This window comes from Balaenoptera borealis (genome assembly GCF_965194805.1).
Source record: "Balaenoptera borealis genome assembly, chromosome: 5".
NCBI lineage: Eukaryota > Metazoa > Chordata > Mammalia > Artiodactyla > Balaenopteridae > Balaenoptera > Balaenoptera borealis.
In genome coordinates, this window is record NC_138862.1 from 65434993 (window position 1) to 65453413 (window position 18421).

Here is an 18421-nt window from a genome sequence, read left to right on the forward strand (position 1 = left end):
TTTGTGAGGCCAGCACTACCTGATACCAGAGACAAAGACACAAGAAAAGAAAATTACAGGCCAAGATTCCTGTTGAATATAGATGCAAAAATCCTCAACAAAAATACTAGCAAACCAAATCCAACAGCACATTAAAAAGATCATACCACATGAGCAGGTTGGATTTATCCCTGGGATGCAAGGATCGTTCAACATATGAAAATCGGTTCATGTGATACACCACATTAACAGAATAAAGGATAAAAATTACATGATTGTCTCAAGAGATCTATAAAAAGCATTTGACAAAATTCAGCACCCTTTCATGATAAAAACTCAACAAACTAGGGAGAGAAGGAGGTTACCTCAACACAATAAAGGCCATATATGAAAAGCCCACAGCCAACATCACACTCAGTGGTAAAAACCTGAAAGCTTTATCTCTAAGGTCAGGAATAAGACAAAATGCCCACTCTTGCCACTTTTATTCAACATAGTACTGGAAGTCCTAGCCAGAGCAATTAGGCATAAATAAACAAACAGACAAATAAAATTTTTTAAATAAAAAATAAGAGGCTTCCAAATCAGAAAGGAAGAAGTTAAGGTTATCTTTTCTATTTAAAATGATTAGCATTCTCTTGGTTTTCTATAACTAGGATAATTTCAACTGTATCCTTAACATTGTGAATATTATGCTGTGTAGACTTGAGTTCTGTCATACTCCTCTGACAAGTGATGGTGTCGTTTTTGTTTTAGCTGGCAGCTAACATGGTTAGATTTGAATTGTAAGCTCTCTCTCTTGCCTTCTGTGGTCATAGCTCAGGTCAATTCCTTAAGCCTACTGCTACTTTGAATCTGTCCTATGAATGCATGATTCAGAAGTCAACCTCAGGCTTGTGCAGAGTTCATGCACAGAATTAAGGAATCTCCTTCCCTCTTCTAGGATTTCCCCTCACTCTTCAGCATCTAGCCATATTTGACTAGTCTACTTTCTGTAATTTTTCCATCCAGAAAGACAGTGGGCTTTCTGTCACAGTTTGAGGCATTCTTGTGCAGCCATAGCTATGTCTGTGAGTCATGACTGTCATTGGGTCAAAATTACAAAAAATGAGAAATTCGCTCCATTTGGTCACTTGCTCTAAGTTTAGACTCCTCTCCAAAATCTGCCTGTCTTTGCTTAGTCTCCAGAACCTTCAGGTAGCTGTGAGGTTTTTTGTTTTGTTTCGGTTTGTGGGGTTTTTCTTTTGTGGGGGAGGGGGTTGTATTTTATCCATGAATACATAGCTGTTATTTGCAGAATTCATTTTTTTTTTTATTGCTTACTCTTGCATATAGGAAGCAGATCTTCCTTTTTAATATATAATATATGCATACGGGTTTTATCACATAAATTTAAGTGTGTGATGTTTTTAGCTTATTTAATTCAAAATTGTCTCTAATTTTCATTATGATTTCTTCTTCAACTTATGGATTTTTTGACATTAGATTATATAAATTATCAAATATTAGATATCTAGTTGCCCTTTGGTTAATGATTTCTAAGTCAATTGCATTTTACTCAGAGAGCAAGATTTCAAATCTTTGAAATGTGTTGACTTGCTTTATGATGCAGCATATGGCTAATTGCCATGAATGAATTAATTGGGGTTGAAAAAATATTTATTCTGCAATTATTGGGAAGTGTCTAAATATATTCACTAGATCAGGTTTGCTAAACATGTTGTTCAAGTCGTCCAATATTATTGTGAATTTGCCTATCTCCTATAGTTCTGTCAATTTACGCTGTGTATATGTAATTGAGGCTATGTTATTAGGTGCGTATGAATTTAGAGTTCTTATATTTTTCTGGTAAATTGAATTTTTATCATTAAGAGGTATAACATGAACTCTACTCTTTTCAATATTGTTATAGCTATACCAGATTTATTTTAGTCAGTATTTAAATGGTATATATTTATTATTTTTAACTTTACTCTGTCCTTGTCTTTTAGATATCTTTCTTATATATAGCATGTATTATAACTTTTATAATTATTCAAATCTGATAAGCTTTTAATTGGAGCATTTAGTCCCTTTATATTTGATGTTATTAAAGATATATTTGGGTTTAAATCTATTGTCCTACCATATGCTATTTGTCCTGCCTGCTTTGTTTCTTTTCCTCTACTTTTTATCTTCTTTTATTGTTACATTTTTCTCTCTATTTAGAAGTTACACTCTCTTAATCTTTTTTTTTTCTTTTTTGGTTTCACATTGGGGTGATTTTTAAAAATTAATATACTTTATTTTTTAGAATGGTTTTAGGCTTACAGAAAATTTGAGCAGAAAGTACAGTGAGTTCCCATTTACTCCCGCTCCTTCCCCCATTTCCCCTATTATTAGCATCTTGCATTAGTGTGGTAGATTTGTTACAGTTGATCAGCCGGTTTGATATATTATTGTTAACTAAAGTCCATGGTTTACATAAAGTCTCTTTGTGTTGTACATTCTGAAGGTTTTGACAAATGTATATGATATGTATCTATAATTAAAGTATCATATAGAATAAGGTCACTGCCCTAATAACCTTCTTAATATTTTTAATGGTGTCCCTAGATATTACAACACATATTCGTGACTTATCAAAGTCTAACTTATTTGTACCAAGTCAGTACAAGGACTTCTGTATTTTATTTTATTTTATTTTTATTTTCATTTTTTTTACATGACAATCTGTTGAGCATCTTTAACAGTCAGGAAACCTGCAAATTAAATTTACAGTAAGATAATATGTAAAACCACAAGATAGCCAAAATTTAAAAGTACTTCAGTATTTTAAACGTCTATATATTTTAACCCTACAAGATAAGGTAACTCCAAGTAGACCGAAATTGCAAGTGGAAAAAATTCTTTTTCATTCTCCTCAGGTACAGGAAATGATACAAAACAGAAAGAAACGTGAAACCTACGAAGAATGAATCTCTCCTCAACATTGTTTACAACCATCAGTGTCAACCCTATGTTCTGTTTCCCACTCTGTAAATCATTTTTGAATGGTCACTAGTAGTGACTCTGCCTAAATGTGTTCTTATTTTTTAAGGAAAAATCTACTGAGTAGCTTCGTAAAATTCACGTAACAGTTACAGATACCTCTGGCTCATCATACAAAAACATAGGCACATATACTTATCCATGCATTGATATTTCAGTACTTATTCCTCCAAAGCACTGAACAGAAACATGTTCACAAATCCCAGAGAGGATCATGAAAAGAATATTAGCAATTTATACGCAGTTCCCAAAAGCATACACACCCATCATGTCTCAAAACTGTTTATAAAATTTTCAATTGGAAAATGTGCGGAAAATAATTCGTAACAGCACTTTTTTCTCTCTTAATGGAAGGTAACTGTTGTAAGATCTCTTTTCTTGTTTCTTAATACCTCCAACAAATTTTTACTATTTTCCTCTTTGACCCTGCCTGTTATATTCTGACATTAATGGAAGTGATTTAATCTATTCCGAGGGATAGTCCTCTTCTGACTTTTAACCTAAAGCAAAACTCAAACATGTTATACTACTCTGTATACACCTGTGGGAGAGGCAGAATGTCACTTCCTTATTACCTTTAGCCTCTGAAGAGTGTCTGCATCGTGTGGAATGTGTAGCCAGTTGAACTGGTATTTAAAAGCAAAAAGCCTCAACGTGGTCTGCCTGGTATGAGAGTATCTGCCCAGCCATCATAACTGAGATGATCATCTGATACTACTTTTGTGAGCTGAACCTTTCATTTAATTTCTATTTGAACATTATAGCAGACTTGATTCTTCATACTGTTTCCCTGGCGATTTGGTGTACTGCAATGAATTAAGCTTCTGTTTGAACAATCATGCACAAATCCCCTTTTTTATACCTGAATTTCATGTCTAATAATTATAGTTTTAAAATCTCTACTTACAACTTCAAAGCTTCTTTAGTTTTTCCTTCAATTGTCCACAAAATGTGCCAGTGCCCAGACTCAATAAGTGTTCTCCAGGCGGATAAGCAGCCTTTCTGTTGATTGTGGGCTGGCAAAACTAGGTAAAAGCTGATAAACTTACAGTGAACCTGTGAGAAAACTTTGAGTGACAGGGCTAAGGTTGTAATTAATCAGTTGATAGAACAAAATAACCCAAATATTGAAGGGTCAACAATATCATTAGTGAACAAAAACTTGGATGTTATCAATAACATCTGAAATTAAATACTGAATTTAGTTCACTGGTTTTCAGCCCTAACACTTTACTATGTTTCTTAAAGCAGAACACCTCAAACTAGTCCATCTCCGCCACTTCAGCCTTCTCATTGGCATTCTGCGATGCATTTCAGAGCTGTCATTTTGACCTTTCACAGTGAGGCAGTGGACCAGAGGGGATGGGCTTGGTATGGTCCAGTGATCCTGTCTGAACATGTTTGACTGAAAGGAGAAGGGAGAAAATAGAGATCAGGCCTCGCTCTCAGTGACTCAGGCTCTCTACTAAAAGATCTGTATAGTGCAGAAGATCAGTCAGCGAAAAGTATCTTCAGTTCTTAGTCCCTAAGTGGTAGGAAGTAGTCCCAGACCAGGAGTAAAGGTGAGACTCTAGGTGGAGCTGGCTGTCAACTAGAAGAGGAAGAGAAGTCCCAACCTATTCAGAGTAAAACTGACAGAGCACATGGATGGACACATGGAATATAAAGGTAATGGGAATAAAAGTTTCAATGTCAGAACAAGCAGAGATCAGAAGATATGATCTCCCTTGAAGGAATCCCCCAAGGATGCTTCTAAAAAAAGGAGTTATTCCTATAGATATGAGGTGTGAGTGTCTCACCTGTTATTAAATGAGATGACATGTAAAAGCACCTGCAAAAGTGCCTGGCACTGTAAGCTCTTATTATTTTAGTAGTAGTATTATCAACAGTATTGATATTAGATTTTACCTGAGCAATCCTGGTGACGCTCCCTCACTGCGTTCCCCAGCCACCCCAATCTCCTCACAGTAATAGAGAATGAAGCTACTAGAACAGTTTTCCTGGGCATATCCCTTCCTCTCTTCTGTTTAAAGAATAAACATGACATCATTTGTCATTAGGGAAATGTAAACCAAAACGACAATGAGATGCTACTTCACATCCACTAGGATGGCTATAATCAAAAAGACAGACACTAACAAGTGTTGACAAGGCTGTGGAGAAATTACAATACTTATACTGGTAGTGGAAATGTAAAATAGTGCAGCTGTTTTGGAAAACAGTTTGGCAATTCTTCAAAAAATTAAACATTATCATATCACTCAACAATTCCACAGCTAGGTATATACCTAAGACAACTGAAAATATATGGCCATATAAAAACTTGTAGGGGCTTCCCTGGTGGTGCAGTGGTTGAGAATCTGCCTGCCAATGCAGGGTACACGGGTTCGAGCCCTGGTCTGGGACGATCCCACATGCCGCGGAGCAACTAGGCCCGTGAGCCACAACTACTGAGCCTGCGCGTCTGGAGCTTGTGCTCTGCAACAGGAGAGGCCGCGACAGTGAGAGGCCCGCGCACCGCGATGAAGAGTGGCCCCTGCTCGCCGCAACTAGAGAAAGCCCTCGCACAGAAACGAAGACCCAACACAGCCAAAAATAAATAAATAAATAAACTTTTTTTAAAAATTAAGGACTGTTAAAAAAAACAAAAAAAACTTGTACAAGAGTGTTCATAGCAGTGTTCGTAATAACCCCAAAGTGGAAACAAATGCCCATTAAGTGATGAATGGATTTTTTAAGTGTGATGTTTGACAGATGAATGGATAAACAAAATGTGGTTTATATATAGAATTGAATATTACTCAGCCTTAGAAAGGAATGAAATTCTGACACATGCTACACCATGGATGAACCTTGAGGACATTATGCTAAGTGAAATAAGCTAGTCACAAAAGGACAAATACTGTGTGATTCTACTTATATGAGGTGTATAAAGTAGTCAAATTCAGGGACTTCCCTGGTGGTCCAGTAGTTAAGACTTTGCCTTCCAGTGCAGGGGGTGTAGGTTCCATCCCTGGTTGGGGAGCTAAGATCCCACATGCTTCACGGCTAAAGTAGTCAAATGTATAGAGACAAAGTAGAATGGTGGTTATCGGACTGGGGGAAGGGGAAAATGGGGAGCTGTTTAATAGGTATAGAATTTCATTTCTGCAGAATGGAAAAGGTCTGGAGATCTGTTGAACAGCAATGCGAATATACTTTACTGAACCATACACTTACAAATGGTTAAGATGGTAAATGGCATGTGTTTTCTACCACAATTTTTAAAAGTTAAAAATGAAAAAAGTTATGTATCCATACAGTGGAATATTGTTTGGTTACTAATAAAAAGGAATGAAGTACTGATATATGACTATGACTTGGGTGACCTTAAAAGCACTCTGTGAAGTGAAAGAAGCCAGTCACCAAAGACCACATAGTATATGATCCCATTTATGTGAAATATCCAGAAGAGGCAAACCCATAGAGATAGAGAGTAAATTAGTGGTTGCCAGGGGTAGGGGAGGGGGAGTAGTGGGGAGTGAATGCAATGAGAATGAGGTTTCTTTCGTGGGTGATGAAAATGTTCTAGAATTAGATAGTGGTAATGGTTGCACAACTCTGACTGTCCTAAAAGGCACTGAATTGTACATTTCAAAAGGGTGAAGTTTATGGTATATGAATTATATATCAATAAAGCTGTTTTAAAAAAATTAATGTGGAGATAAATATTTTTAAGTCCACTTTATGACAGAGGAGAATGAAGGAGAATAGCTATGAAACTCAGAAACAATAGAAACAGGAATACCCCAGCCTTCCAGAATTATCCCTCTACTTCCCCCATTCTTTACAAATCCCCTTGTTTTACTCTTCAGTCTCTTGCATACACTTTATTTTCTTTTTAATTGGCCTCCTGTTATTTCATGTTTGTGTGTATATGTATGTGAGTGTGTTTCCAGCTCATTGAGATATAATTGACATATAACATTGTGTGAGGTTAAGCTGTACAATGTAATGATTTGATATATATATATATATTGGGAGATGCTTTCCATGATAAAGCCTCCTATTATTTCTTGACCTATTTATTCTCAGTTTTACTCACCCCCTCTCCTCCACTTACCTTCTTTTGCTCTTAGGTCATCAGCCTTTATGTCAACACTATTCAAACCACCTATTTTTTTTTTCTATTTTTTTTTTTTTTGGCTGCATCGTGTGGCATGCAGAATCTTAGTTCCCCCACCAGGGATCGAACCCATGCCCCCTGCATTGGGATCACAGAAACTTAACCACTGGACCACCAGGGAAGTCCCATGCAAACCACCTATTCTTGTGAATAAGAAGTTGTGAGTGTATAATTATAATTATGTCTGCTGATGTTTTTGTGCTCACATTTGTCCAGATATATTTTTGTATAATAGGGGTGTGGACAGGTATGGTTCCAGATGGCTGTGTACCTATGCTTGAATCTTTATGCCAATTATTTGACTGGAAACATTATAAGGCTAAAACTCAGATAAAGAGAATAGTGTTGTTATGAGTGGTAAACAATATTAGTGTGCCAATGCCTTATTAGGCTCTCAAAAGGCTATTTCTTTTCCTGAAGTGTTGGCAGAATTTGCAACAAGTTGACACCAGATAGACCGTGGTAGTGTGGCTTATTCTACCACTAGGATTCCAATGGGTAGAGTTAAGTTGTCTGCCTAATTCTGTGTTTTAATTTTTTTAAAAAAGCCAAAGCAGTCCTCCTCAAACTCCGTTAAAATTACAGTAAATATTTACAAAAAGAAGTAAATCCATTTTAATACTCAAAGCAAAAGGGAGGGAAACCAGAGATTTTTATGATTTCTGTAAACGGAAAGCAGATGGGGCAACAATAATGGATAAATTAGGGCGGACAACCCACTTCAGAACCCACAGAAGCGGCTAAGTGCAGGATGTTTTCCAGGCAGACCTCAGACAGCTCCACAGTCAGCGTGGGCAGGTACGGGGGAGAGGAGTGAGCTGCGAGTAACAAAGGACTCCTCCTTTCTTGTGACCTTTAGACTCTATTTTAGTCACCCACCACTGGAGCCACACCTTGTCATCGCCAAAACTGTCCCACAATGAAATCACGCATATAGTCAAATTACACTTCCAGAAATGACACTGAACCTGGAGAATTTTATAGAGAAGATTTGTGTCACATTTTTAGAATGAGAGAAAAGTGGGGATAATTGTCCAACCTCAAAATCGACCAACCACAGATTGATCAAATAAATTGTGGCATATCCATGCAATGAAATTCTATGCATCCAATTAACATTGCTGTAATTATTGTTTAATTATTTGGATGAGTATAGTTGGATCTACCCCGTATCATATAACAACATACACTTACATACACAACAATATACATATTTACATATAAAGACTTAAACAGAGAAAGAGACAGACTGAAAGAGAGAAAAGAATAGGAAAATATGAAATCTTGAGTTGGAAAGCTCTTTTTAAACGTAATGCCAAAGGCAGAAATTATTAAGGACAATATATAGCTGACATGAAATATTTTTAAATGTATGAGAAAAAGTTAGCAAAAAGGCAAACAATTAATTGAGAGTAATAGATGCAATGAATATGTCAGGTCAATATCCTAAATATGTAACAAATTCCCAGAAATCAGTTTTTAAAACTGTAAATACCCCCAGTCAAAGAAGAGGGCCAAGAATATGAGTGGGAAACTTACTGAAGATAACATATAAATAGCCAAAGAAATATAAATTAAAACAAAAATTAGATACCAATTAAATATTTTTTATAAACAAAAAAAAAAAACTTTCATAGATGATACCTAACCTGGCTTAAAGTGCAGAGAAATGGGCACTTTCTTATACTCCTGTGGGGAGTATTATATTTTACAACCTCTCTGGAATGCAGTTTGATCCCATGAATCCAAAAACTTTAAAATGAATATACCCTTTAGCCAGAAATTCTAATTCTAGGAAAGAAAATAATGAAATGTGTTTAAAATTTTCCATAGCATTATTTATAATATTGAAAAATTGAAAATCTGAATTTTCAACCTGAGAGATTCAGTAAGTACATAATAGCATATTCATATGGTGAGATACAATACATCCACTAAAATTATGTTGTAGAATAAACTCATAGGGAAATGTCATATTGTAAGTAAAAATAACTGGTTTAGAAGACTGTAAATAAGTATGATCCCAATTATTTTGGGAGAAAATGTAAAGAAGAAAGGTTGAACGTGCCATGAAGGTAAGTGCCATGTTTTATTCCAGCTAGTACTGTACCTGACACGTAATAGTACCTCAAATAGTTTGTAAACGGATGATTCCACACCAAAATGTTCATTGTGTTTATCACTGAGTAAGGAAGTATAGTGATTTTTATTTTCTACAATGAACATTCATTCATTTTGTTATCACAATAGAATAATGAATTTTGTTTTTAAAGCAGAGAATAATTTAGGGCATACTTAAAGAAATGCAGATACAAAAAAAAACAAAAAAAGAAATGCAGATACCTCCATATAATTGGCACTTTGGTCCTGTGCTTGTGGCTCTACTCAAACACTATTTAATAAAATGATTTTTTTTTCCCCAGGACTGAGCAGATCTAACTCACCCTAAACCTCCTGGATCAGAAATTCATTCATTCATTTGAAACTTACTCTAGTTTTGGAGAAGCAACAAGGGCAGAGGAAAAAAGACAACAAATAAATTAACAAGATAATAATCGACTGTGATTATTTTTTGAAGGAAATAAAACATGATTATATGAGAAAAAGTCACTGGCATAGAGGAGGCAGGGTACTTTAGGTAGGGAGATAAGGAAAGGCTTCTCAGAGGAAGTGAGAGCTGAGCTGCACTTCAAGGTTGATGGGAACCACTAGGAGAAATGGATTTCCGCTAATGGGAATAGCAAGTGCAAAAACCCTGTGGTTGGAACATACATAGGGTGAAAGTAGTACCTAATGAAGCTGGAGAAGAGTACATGGGCAACTTGTAAGCCATGGTAAGGAGTTTGGATCTTATGCTGAGGGCAGAGAGAACTACTGGACTTTTTAAACAAAGGAATGACAAAATCTGATTTATTGTCTTAGAAGTTCTCAGAACAGTTCTGATTAAGAGGGTAGCTTTAAATTGCATTACAGAATCTTCTGCCCCCAAAATCTAATAAAATAAACAAAAACTTTTAAAAATCAAAAGTATGTATACTTAGTAAATACCAAATTCAGAGGCCAAAACCTATTCACTGTTCTTCAAAAGGTGGTGGCCAGGGAAAGAAAAAGAAGTTTCTGGGGGGAAAGCAGAGAAACACAGCTGTATTTGTAAGAAGACAAAGGTCTGCAATTCTTACTCTTACCCTTACATCCAGACAGCATTGCTTCATCTTTTTTGGACTCCTAACCAGGAAGTAATGGGAATGAGTGAGGGGGCCAACTGACTCCTGACGGAGGTGCCATTTCAGAGCTAGACTCCCATATGAGACTTGGACCCAAGCCCTGGAGTCTTCTAACATAATTGGTCAGGCCAAGAAGGAGACAGCTATGGGGACTGAGAAGGAACAACCAGAGAAATGGAAGCACAAAGAGAATATGGTATGATGGAAGCCAGAAGAGAAAAGCAGTATGAGAAAGATGGCGTCATCAGCTGTATCATCTGCTGCAGAGCGACTGAGTAAAATGAAGACAAAGGAGAGTCCACTGTTGTTTATAAAACAGAAGCAGACTCACAGACATAGAAAACAAACTTATGGTTACCAAAGAGGAAAGGGGGCTTAGGGATAAATTGGAAATTTGGGATTAGCGGATACACACTGCTGTATATAAACAAACAACAAGGGCCTACTGCGTAGCACAGGGAACAATACTCAGTACCTTGTAGTAACCTATAATGGAAAAGAATCTGAAAAAGTATATGCATATAACTGCATCACTTTGCTGTACACCTGAAACACTGTAAATAAACTGTATTTCAATAAAAATAAATAATAAATAAAAATTTTTATATTTAAAAAAAAAAAAAAGACGAGTCCTCTGAATTTGGCAAAATAGAGGTTGTTTGTAACTTGCCAAGCAGTTTCAATGGTGTGGTAAGAACGGAGGCAAGGTTGAATTTGGTTGAAGATTAACAGTGTCCAATAGATCAAAACAAACCAATTGATTAGGAGAAGTATACGCATTCCACATACTGAGACCAGAGATAAAGTTTTCCCTTGGGACCTCTCAGACCCAACATGTAAAACTGTACACAACATCCTCAATACCTCTGCAATAAACACAACAAGTTTCATAGACTTGCCTCCTAGTATCAGACATCAGAGATAATATAGAGGTTTTTCTTCATTGGGTGAAAAACTGGCCTAACTGGTTATTTTATTGGAATATGATTATTCCATATAATAATTCCTTATAATAACCATAAATGGTTATTGAAATGGGCTAAAGTCCCTTCCAGTTGCAAGAGTCTATTAATACTGGTATGTCCTTTTCCAGGGAAAGGGTTAGACTTGCTTTTCGAAGTCATTTTTTGGTGACCATCATCTAAAAAATATGAACAAAGTGAAGCATTCATCGTCTATAGGAGCCGAAGAGAAAACGAGAACGTCAATTAACTTGAACAAAAGGGTTGCTGAGTTAGAGAGAGGACCCATTAGAGGTCAGAAAGCCTGAATTTAAATATTTCAGTAAAATTTGCAAAGAGAGTCAAGACCTGCTGGAGAAAAAGCCATTTTTAGCAGCACTAGAGAATTGTGCAGACCTGGGCCTTGCAGGCTCACTGTTCTAAGGTTTGGCTCAGTTGTTTTTTAATGTAGACGCTGAGCTTTAATAACATTTAAAAAGTTACACTGATTGTCTAACTACACTCAAACAGTATATCCTAGTAGTTAAGAGTACAGGCTGTGAGGACAGACCAACCAGAGTCTTTCCCTCTAAACAGCTCTGTAACCATGGGCAAGTTATTCTCCCCTAACCTCCAGCTCCCTCATCTATAAAGCGGAGCTTAGTAATAGTATATACTTCACAGTGAAGAGGAAATATGACAATGCCTGGGACTTTTAGTAAGTACTGAAAACATGGCAGACAACATCATGGTTTGGAGAAGTCTTTCTTTCCCCTGAAATTGGTGATTAGAGCAAAAGGATTTATATAACCCACATTCTTATTTCAAAGAACTTCCAGATAGGGGGCCAGTCTCTTTCCCACCCAGTTTACACTACAGCTCCCCCCCTCCCCCATTAAAAAGTGGATTTTAAGTGAGGGCTCTGTTTAAGGAGTGCAGTGTTTGTGAATAGAAACATTCCAGTGGTTCTTTGTTCCAAAGATGGGAGAGAAGCCCCATGAGGGTTGGAAAATTTGAGGGTGTGTATAGGACCAACATCCGGCAGTCCAGTTAGAAATCACATTAGTCACCAGACTTGTTAAATTGCCTTGGAACTACCACAGAGAAGGAAAAGCAATGCAGGGTGATGGGGCAGTGGTGTGGCCAGGCAGAGACTGGGCACACATACCTCCCTTTAATTCCAGGTTCCTGAGGTGCACTGAAGATGGATCCAGTTTGAGAACTGGGGTCCTGGAGTATAGGTGAGACTGGCAACTGGCTGCAAACCAGTGAAGGGGGCAGAGCATCCTCTGGGCTTAGGGGAGCTGTTTAGGGTTGGGCGAGCATCGTCATCAGCTAGGCCTGTACAGCTCCCCCTGTCTACACTGAGGCTGCTGGCAGTGAGCCAGATGGTGGATGGTGGTAAGGACCAAGAGGAAGGGACCACAGCCTCTCCCAGTCCGGTCACTTAAGACAGCATCACTTCACTCTCAGAGGAGTGTATACGGGGAATCTGAAGGGGGATTACCTGGGAGATACCCCCCCATCTCCTCCCCATCCTCCCAAACCACTGGAGTCTCAAGTCTAAATTGGAATGATAGGAAGAAAATATCTAAGTCTTTCTAACTGAACTGAGATTTTTAGTAATGAGAATTCACTGATGAGCTTTGGAATGGGGTTGAATATAGTTAAGGGAGCCACCGAGCCAGAGGGAAGGAGAGATTAGCAGAACACAGTTAGAAAGCACTTAACAGTATTGGAAAAATAAACCAGTCATACTTACACATTCAGGACCTGAAATGCCTCATCTAATCACTTACAGATATTGTCTGAAAATTAATCTTCTTTTTCCTAGCTAGTCTCTGGTTTCTTGTTATGGGTTTTGTGTTCACATCATCTATTTTAATAGAACATAAAATGCCTAAGATATGAATGGAAACATACGTCCTTGTCTGCATCCTTGCTACCTTACCATAAAGATTTCCAAAAGAACACGTTTTTAATAACTTACCTATTTCTCTGTAACATAGATCATTTGTAAACATATGAACTACAAAAAAAAGTCATACACATCACATCATCCAGATATAACCCTGTTGATATTTAATTTCTTTCTAACTTTTTAATTCATATATACATATATACACTTTTAAAAAAAATGAAAGCGTGACAAATTGTACACACTATTTTGTAACCTGCTTTTTTCACTTGTAGCACTTAGAACAGTGTCTGGCACATCATAAGTTCTAGATAAATAGTGATATAAATAAATACTGAATATAATAACTGAACATATTTCCACGTCATGAAGTATTTTTCTTTTTTTTAATATTTTTATTGGAGTATAATTGCTTTACAATGTTGTGTTAGTTTCTGTTGTACAACAAAGTGAATCAGCTATATGTATACATATATCCCCATATCCCCTCCCTCTTGCGTCTCCCTCCCACCCTCCCTATCCCACCCCTCTAGGTGGTCACAAAGCACCGAGCTGATCTCCCCATGGGATGCAGCTGCTCATGAAGTATTTTTCTGTGGCTTCATTTTTTTCATCACAATTGCATAGGATTCCACTGTGTGAATTTTGCTATCTCTAACCAGGCCCTGCAGAGCTGAGGAGGAATAAGCCATGTGATGGACACAGAGATGCCCCGTGCAGGCCCCCTCAAGGGGGAACATGCTGCCCAGCTGCTGGGGGTACTGGCATCTCCAGCCTCCACTACCAGCCCCCTTCAGGGATTGCTTTAGCTACAAGCACCTTCCCAGGGCAACCCACATCTAAGGACTGATTATAGAGGGCCCCAAGGCAGAGCGACTGTTATAGGGCATCTTCCTCTAGAGTTTCCTGGGGCTGTCCCCACTGCATGGCAGCTCAACTTCCCTCTCTGCCCCGTCCTATTTCTTCCCTCTTCCTTCCATGGGTGTTTACTCGCTAATAAATATACGGCACACTGTACTCTGTCTCAGAGTCGGTTCCTGAAAAACCTAACCTCTTACAGGGATGGTCCTGACCCATGAGAACTCCCGAAGTCTATTGATTAAGGCACTCAGTAAATCCTGACATTACTGCCAGGACCCATGGCTCATGCCAGGCTAAATACACTGTGATGCACGTATCCGTGATGTGTTATGCAGCCATTGAAAGAAATGTTTGTTTTGTTTAGACGTTGTTAGTGCTGTTATGACACATGGCGGCTCCAGAGGAAAGAAGGAAAGAAAAAGGAAGGGAAGAGAGGGAGGGGAGAAATTAATTGAATAACATCAGATGATTACTTGAGCCCTCTCTCTATCTCGCAATCTCTTTGTTTCCAGATCTCTTGCCCCTTATTAGTCTTTGGACCAACTCAGTGGCAGCATTTACTTGGGCAAGTACTATCCCTGTAAATGTAGAGTCTGCAATATATAGAAACTGAAATTAGACATGACCCTGGACACATAAATGTGTACCAGCATGACTGTGAAGAACTGGGACAGTGGATAGGCCTTTTAATGCACAAGAGCAGAATTAAGCATTAAATCACACTAATAGAAACAAATCAAATCAAAATCAAAACAAAAGCCCTGAGTGTGTGTTCGAGGAAGCCCAGACCTACGAGGAACCCAGAAGGTGTTTCCATCTGTCAGGGTCACACATTCCAAAGTAGCAGAAATCTACTGGCTGAGTTTCCTGTTACTTCCGGCCTCAGAGAGGCAGGCTGAGGCAACATCGGGCTCCGCCCACGTGAGATGCCTCCTCCCAATCACAGACCACCCTTCCCTGGTCCCAGAGGTTCAAAGGATTGGTACAGGGTAGAAAAGCACCTCAGGCCAGAGCAGTGTGTGGAGTGGGCCGGCCCAGTGCCAGGAGGAGGAGGAAGAGGAGGAGAGGGCAGGTGAGTAGACCCATTCCACTGGGCAGAGAAGAGAACTGCACTCTTAGGGGTTGGCTTGCTTTCCTGGGAGGCGAGCGAGCTGTCTGAAAGGGAGAGGGGAAGAAGTTCATTTCCTGATGTACAGAGTCTGTCATTTTTTGTAATTTAGGATATTGTGACTGTTCTGTTCTCTTTAAACTGTACAAACTGCTTTCTTAACCCCTTTTATATTGTCCAGTTCTCAGAACTGAGATAAAGTTCTTCCAGGGGGTGTTATTCACACATCCTGATTTCCACCTCACATTTCCACCTCTTCACAGAAAGACCAAGAAAAATCCAAGAACCCTGGGAAAATCTCTATCTCCTGATTAAATCTCAGATAGACAGACACCTTTGAGGACCTCCAGTTTCCACGTAGAGTTAAAAAAGCAAAAGGAAAATTAGCCTAGCAGAGAGAAAGTTTCCTAATCTTCTTGTCAGAAATCATTTGGTCCTGTCTACTCGTAATGGGATTTGTGAGGCAATTTACTCATGTTTCTTCTCAGCAAACAGTTCTGCTTAATAAATGTTGAAATAGGTCAACAAATTAGCTTTTATCTACACAATGTTATTTTTACATAACTTACTTTTACTCTTCACCAGTTGGTGTTTCCACCAGGATTTGCAGGTTGTATTTTTTCGTTCTAACAACATTTCTACACGTAATACAGGTTAAGTTTCAAATAATAATAGTATCATTTCATGTTTATGTTTATGAGCTTAAAACCCCACTTATAACTAGCTTTAAAGATATTTATGACATTTTGAATTTTTATGAATTTTAATGTCTTTTTTTAAATTAAAGATAATGTTTATTGATCACTTTTGCCTGAATAGAATCGCCAAGCATAAGAAGAAAGAACTCACTTAGATTTTATACATATATATTTTTCAGTTATATATATAACTTGGGTCGTATAGTTTTCAAACCTTGTAAAAAAATGTTTGGCTTGTTTTTTATTAATCTTTCTCAATGAGGAGAAAATTTTCTTATTTTTCTTTCTACTACAACAGACTTTTTTTGCTTTCTGCAACAATGGGCTTAAAAATCAACTCACCTATATATTTTTTAACTATCTGGAAAGAATCATAGACTTGTAAGTACACAGGGGATCTTAGACATCATCTAGTCAAGAAAAACAAATGAACACTCAGAATTTCTTTTGACCTCTCCTGCTTACATTCTTACGAAGAGCAAACACTGATCAGTCCTAGAATATGCTTCCCCTTGATGCTGAAATCTGAGCCTCATGGCCATGAAGGCTACCCACACCCCTGATGCGTCACTGTTCCCTAACTGGGGCAGAGACCAAATTCATGAGGAGTTGCCTTAATCTCACCTCCCCCAAGGAATCTCCATGGTACTCCTGCCCTGGGGCTGGGCATCCCACTGGCATTGCCCACACCTGAGGTCCTCACTTGGCTGAGAATGCCTGAGCCATTGCTTACATCTTAGTCCATGACTTCAGGTGGGTGAGTGACTCAGCCCAGCACAGCAAGTGTCAGGGACCTAAAGCAGTGCCGTCTCATAGAACTCTACAAAGACGGAAATGTTCTACATTTGGCTATTGAGCACTTGAAATGTGGCTAGTGCAACTGAAGGATTGAATTTTTTATTTTATTTAATTGAATTAATTTGAATTTAAATAGCTACAAGCCTCTACTAGTCACCACATTGGTCAGAGCAGGTTTAGAGCTATAAAGCAAGAAAAACTAATAGATGCTGTGGGCCATGGGGGTCGTGGCCGTGGGAAAAAGCTCCTCCTTTCATCATTCCCACGGCCTCATCATACCCTAAGTGTAAGCAGACCAGCAATTGCCCTGATCTAATCTCCACAGCCATCTTTATCCCCATCTCTGAGTCATACAAGTGTCTAATCTTGTTCTGGGTTTCAGAATCTGGGCTAAGGCAATAGCCTATTATCTGTTTCATCCTCTCCTATTTCTCCTTTTTTTTTTTTTTCTTTTGTCAATCCAAATTTCACTAATAGGAGCTAAAGTGTGAGGTGTGGTTTGTGTGTTCTCTGGTCCAACAAACTTGGGTGAGGAAAAGAGGTAATGAACTTGAAAAAATGATCTCATGCTTGATGGCTGAGTCTCACTTCTTTTTCTCCTACCTTGAAAATTGGTTTGTTTAGTGAGCAATGGTGTTTAGACCTATTCAATGTGTCTGGAAACATCAACGCTGTAGGGATGAATAATTTTTAGAAGAAAACAAACTGAATGAAGACACAAGAAAAATACACAAAGAAAACTCCAGCCTTTCAAAAATCTGTACTCCTCAGAGCAAAGGAACTCCCTGGATGTTGTGCAATTTGAATAAATCATCATGGGGCCAGGCCACTGGGCAGTCTTCCACAGGGTGGGGCTCACAGGGGCTATTCCTGTGTGTGGAAAACATTTTGAGGTGAGCTGTGCACTTTCAGGCAGGGGCAATGTCGTCTCTGAAGGGGGACAGCTGCTACTCCATCCTCTGCCCGCTACCAATCCCATTTTTTAAAATTCACCCCATCCCATCCACTTCCTTACTAGCCCTCCCAAATAACAACAACAACAACAAAAAGAAAAAACTCAAATATATATGAGGGAAGCACTGCTTTGGAATAACACAGGAAAGTTTCAGTAAACCCCATATTTGAAAAGTTCATCCATACTGGGGCCTAAAAAGGAAGGGGGGAAGGGCAGATACACCATATTATCAGGAGTCAGTCTCTACTCACAGCCCCAAGCCCCCAAGTCATGGGTTAGGAAGTTCATCTGTTCGTCTCTTCTCTCTCCTCAGGCCTCTTTCCCTCTCAGGGTGTCTTCCCTCTCCCTTTGGAAATACAAGAACAGTTTCTCCTAAAATCATTCACAATGAGGCATGGACATCGATGGCTCATGAGGCTTACGGTGCCTCTTTTATATGTATTTGCATTTTAACCAGGAGCAAAGGAGTGATTCTTGAGTTGTGGGAATTTGGAAATTAGAGTAAAGAGTGAGGAACACTTTGAATGGAGGTTGAGGGTAGAAGGTTCTCACCTTGGGGCTTCCCTGGTGGCGCAATGGTTGAGAATCTGCCTGCTAATGCAGGGGACACGGGTTCGAGCCCTGGTCTGGGAAGATCCCACATGCCACGGAGCAGCTGGGCCCGTGAGCCACAACTACTGAGCCTGCGCGTCTGGAGCCTGTGCCCCGCGACAGGAGGGGCCGCGATAGTGAAAGGCCCGCACA

The 18421-nt window shown here is 38.7% G+C and overlaps 2 protein-coding genes across 4 annotated transcripts in view; both read left to right on the plus strand.

The window, feature by feature from the left end:
- Positions 1 to 11898, plus strand: part of TEX55 (testis expressed 55) — a 34609-nt gene extending 22711 nt beyond the window's left edge. Inside the window, exon 4 of the mRNA XM_082394732.1 lies at positions 2886 to 11898. Coding sequence (XP_082250858.1) covers positions 2886 to 2936 — 51 coding nt within the window. The 3' untranslated portion in view covers positions 2937 to 11898. The remainder of the gene's footprint in view (positions 1 to 2885) is intronic.
- A 1329-nt stretch (positions 11899 to 13227) lies between these two features.
- The window catches only part of UPK1B (uroplakin 1B), a 31477-nt gene continuing 26283 nt past the window's right edge, over positions 13228 to 18421 (plus strand). For 2 of the 3 annotated variants that reach the window (XM_082394782.1, XM_082394783.1), the window contains exon 1: positions 13228 to 15190. In XM_082394782.1, the coding sequence (XP_082250908.1) occupies positions 15045 to 15190 (146 nt within the window). In that variant the 5' untranslated portion in view covers positions 13228 to 15044. The other variant, XM_082394784.1, reaches the window with a different exon arrangement.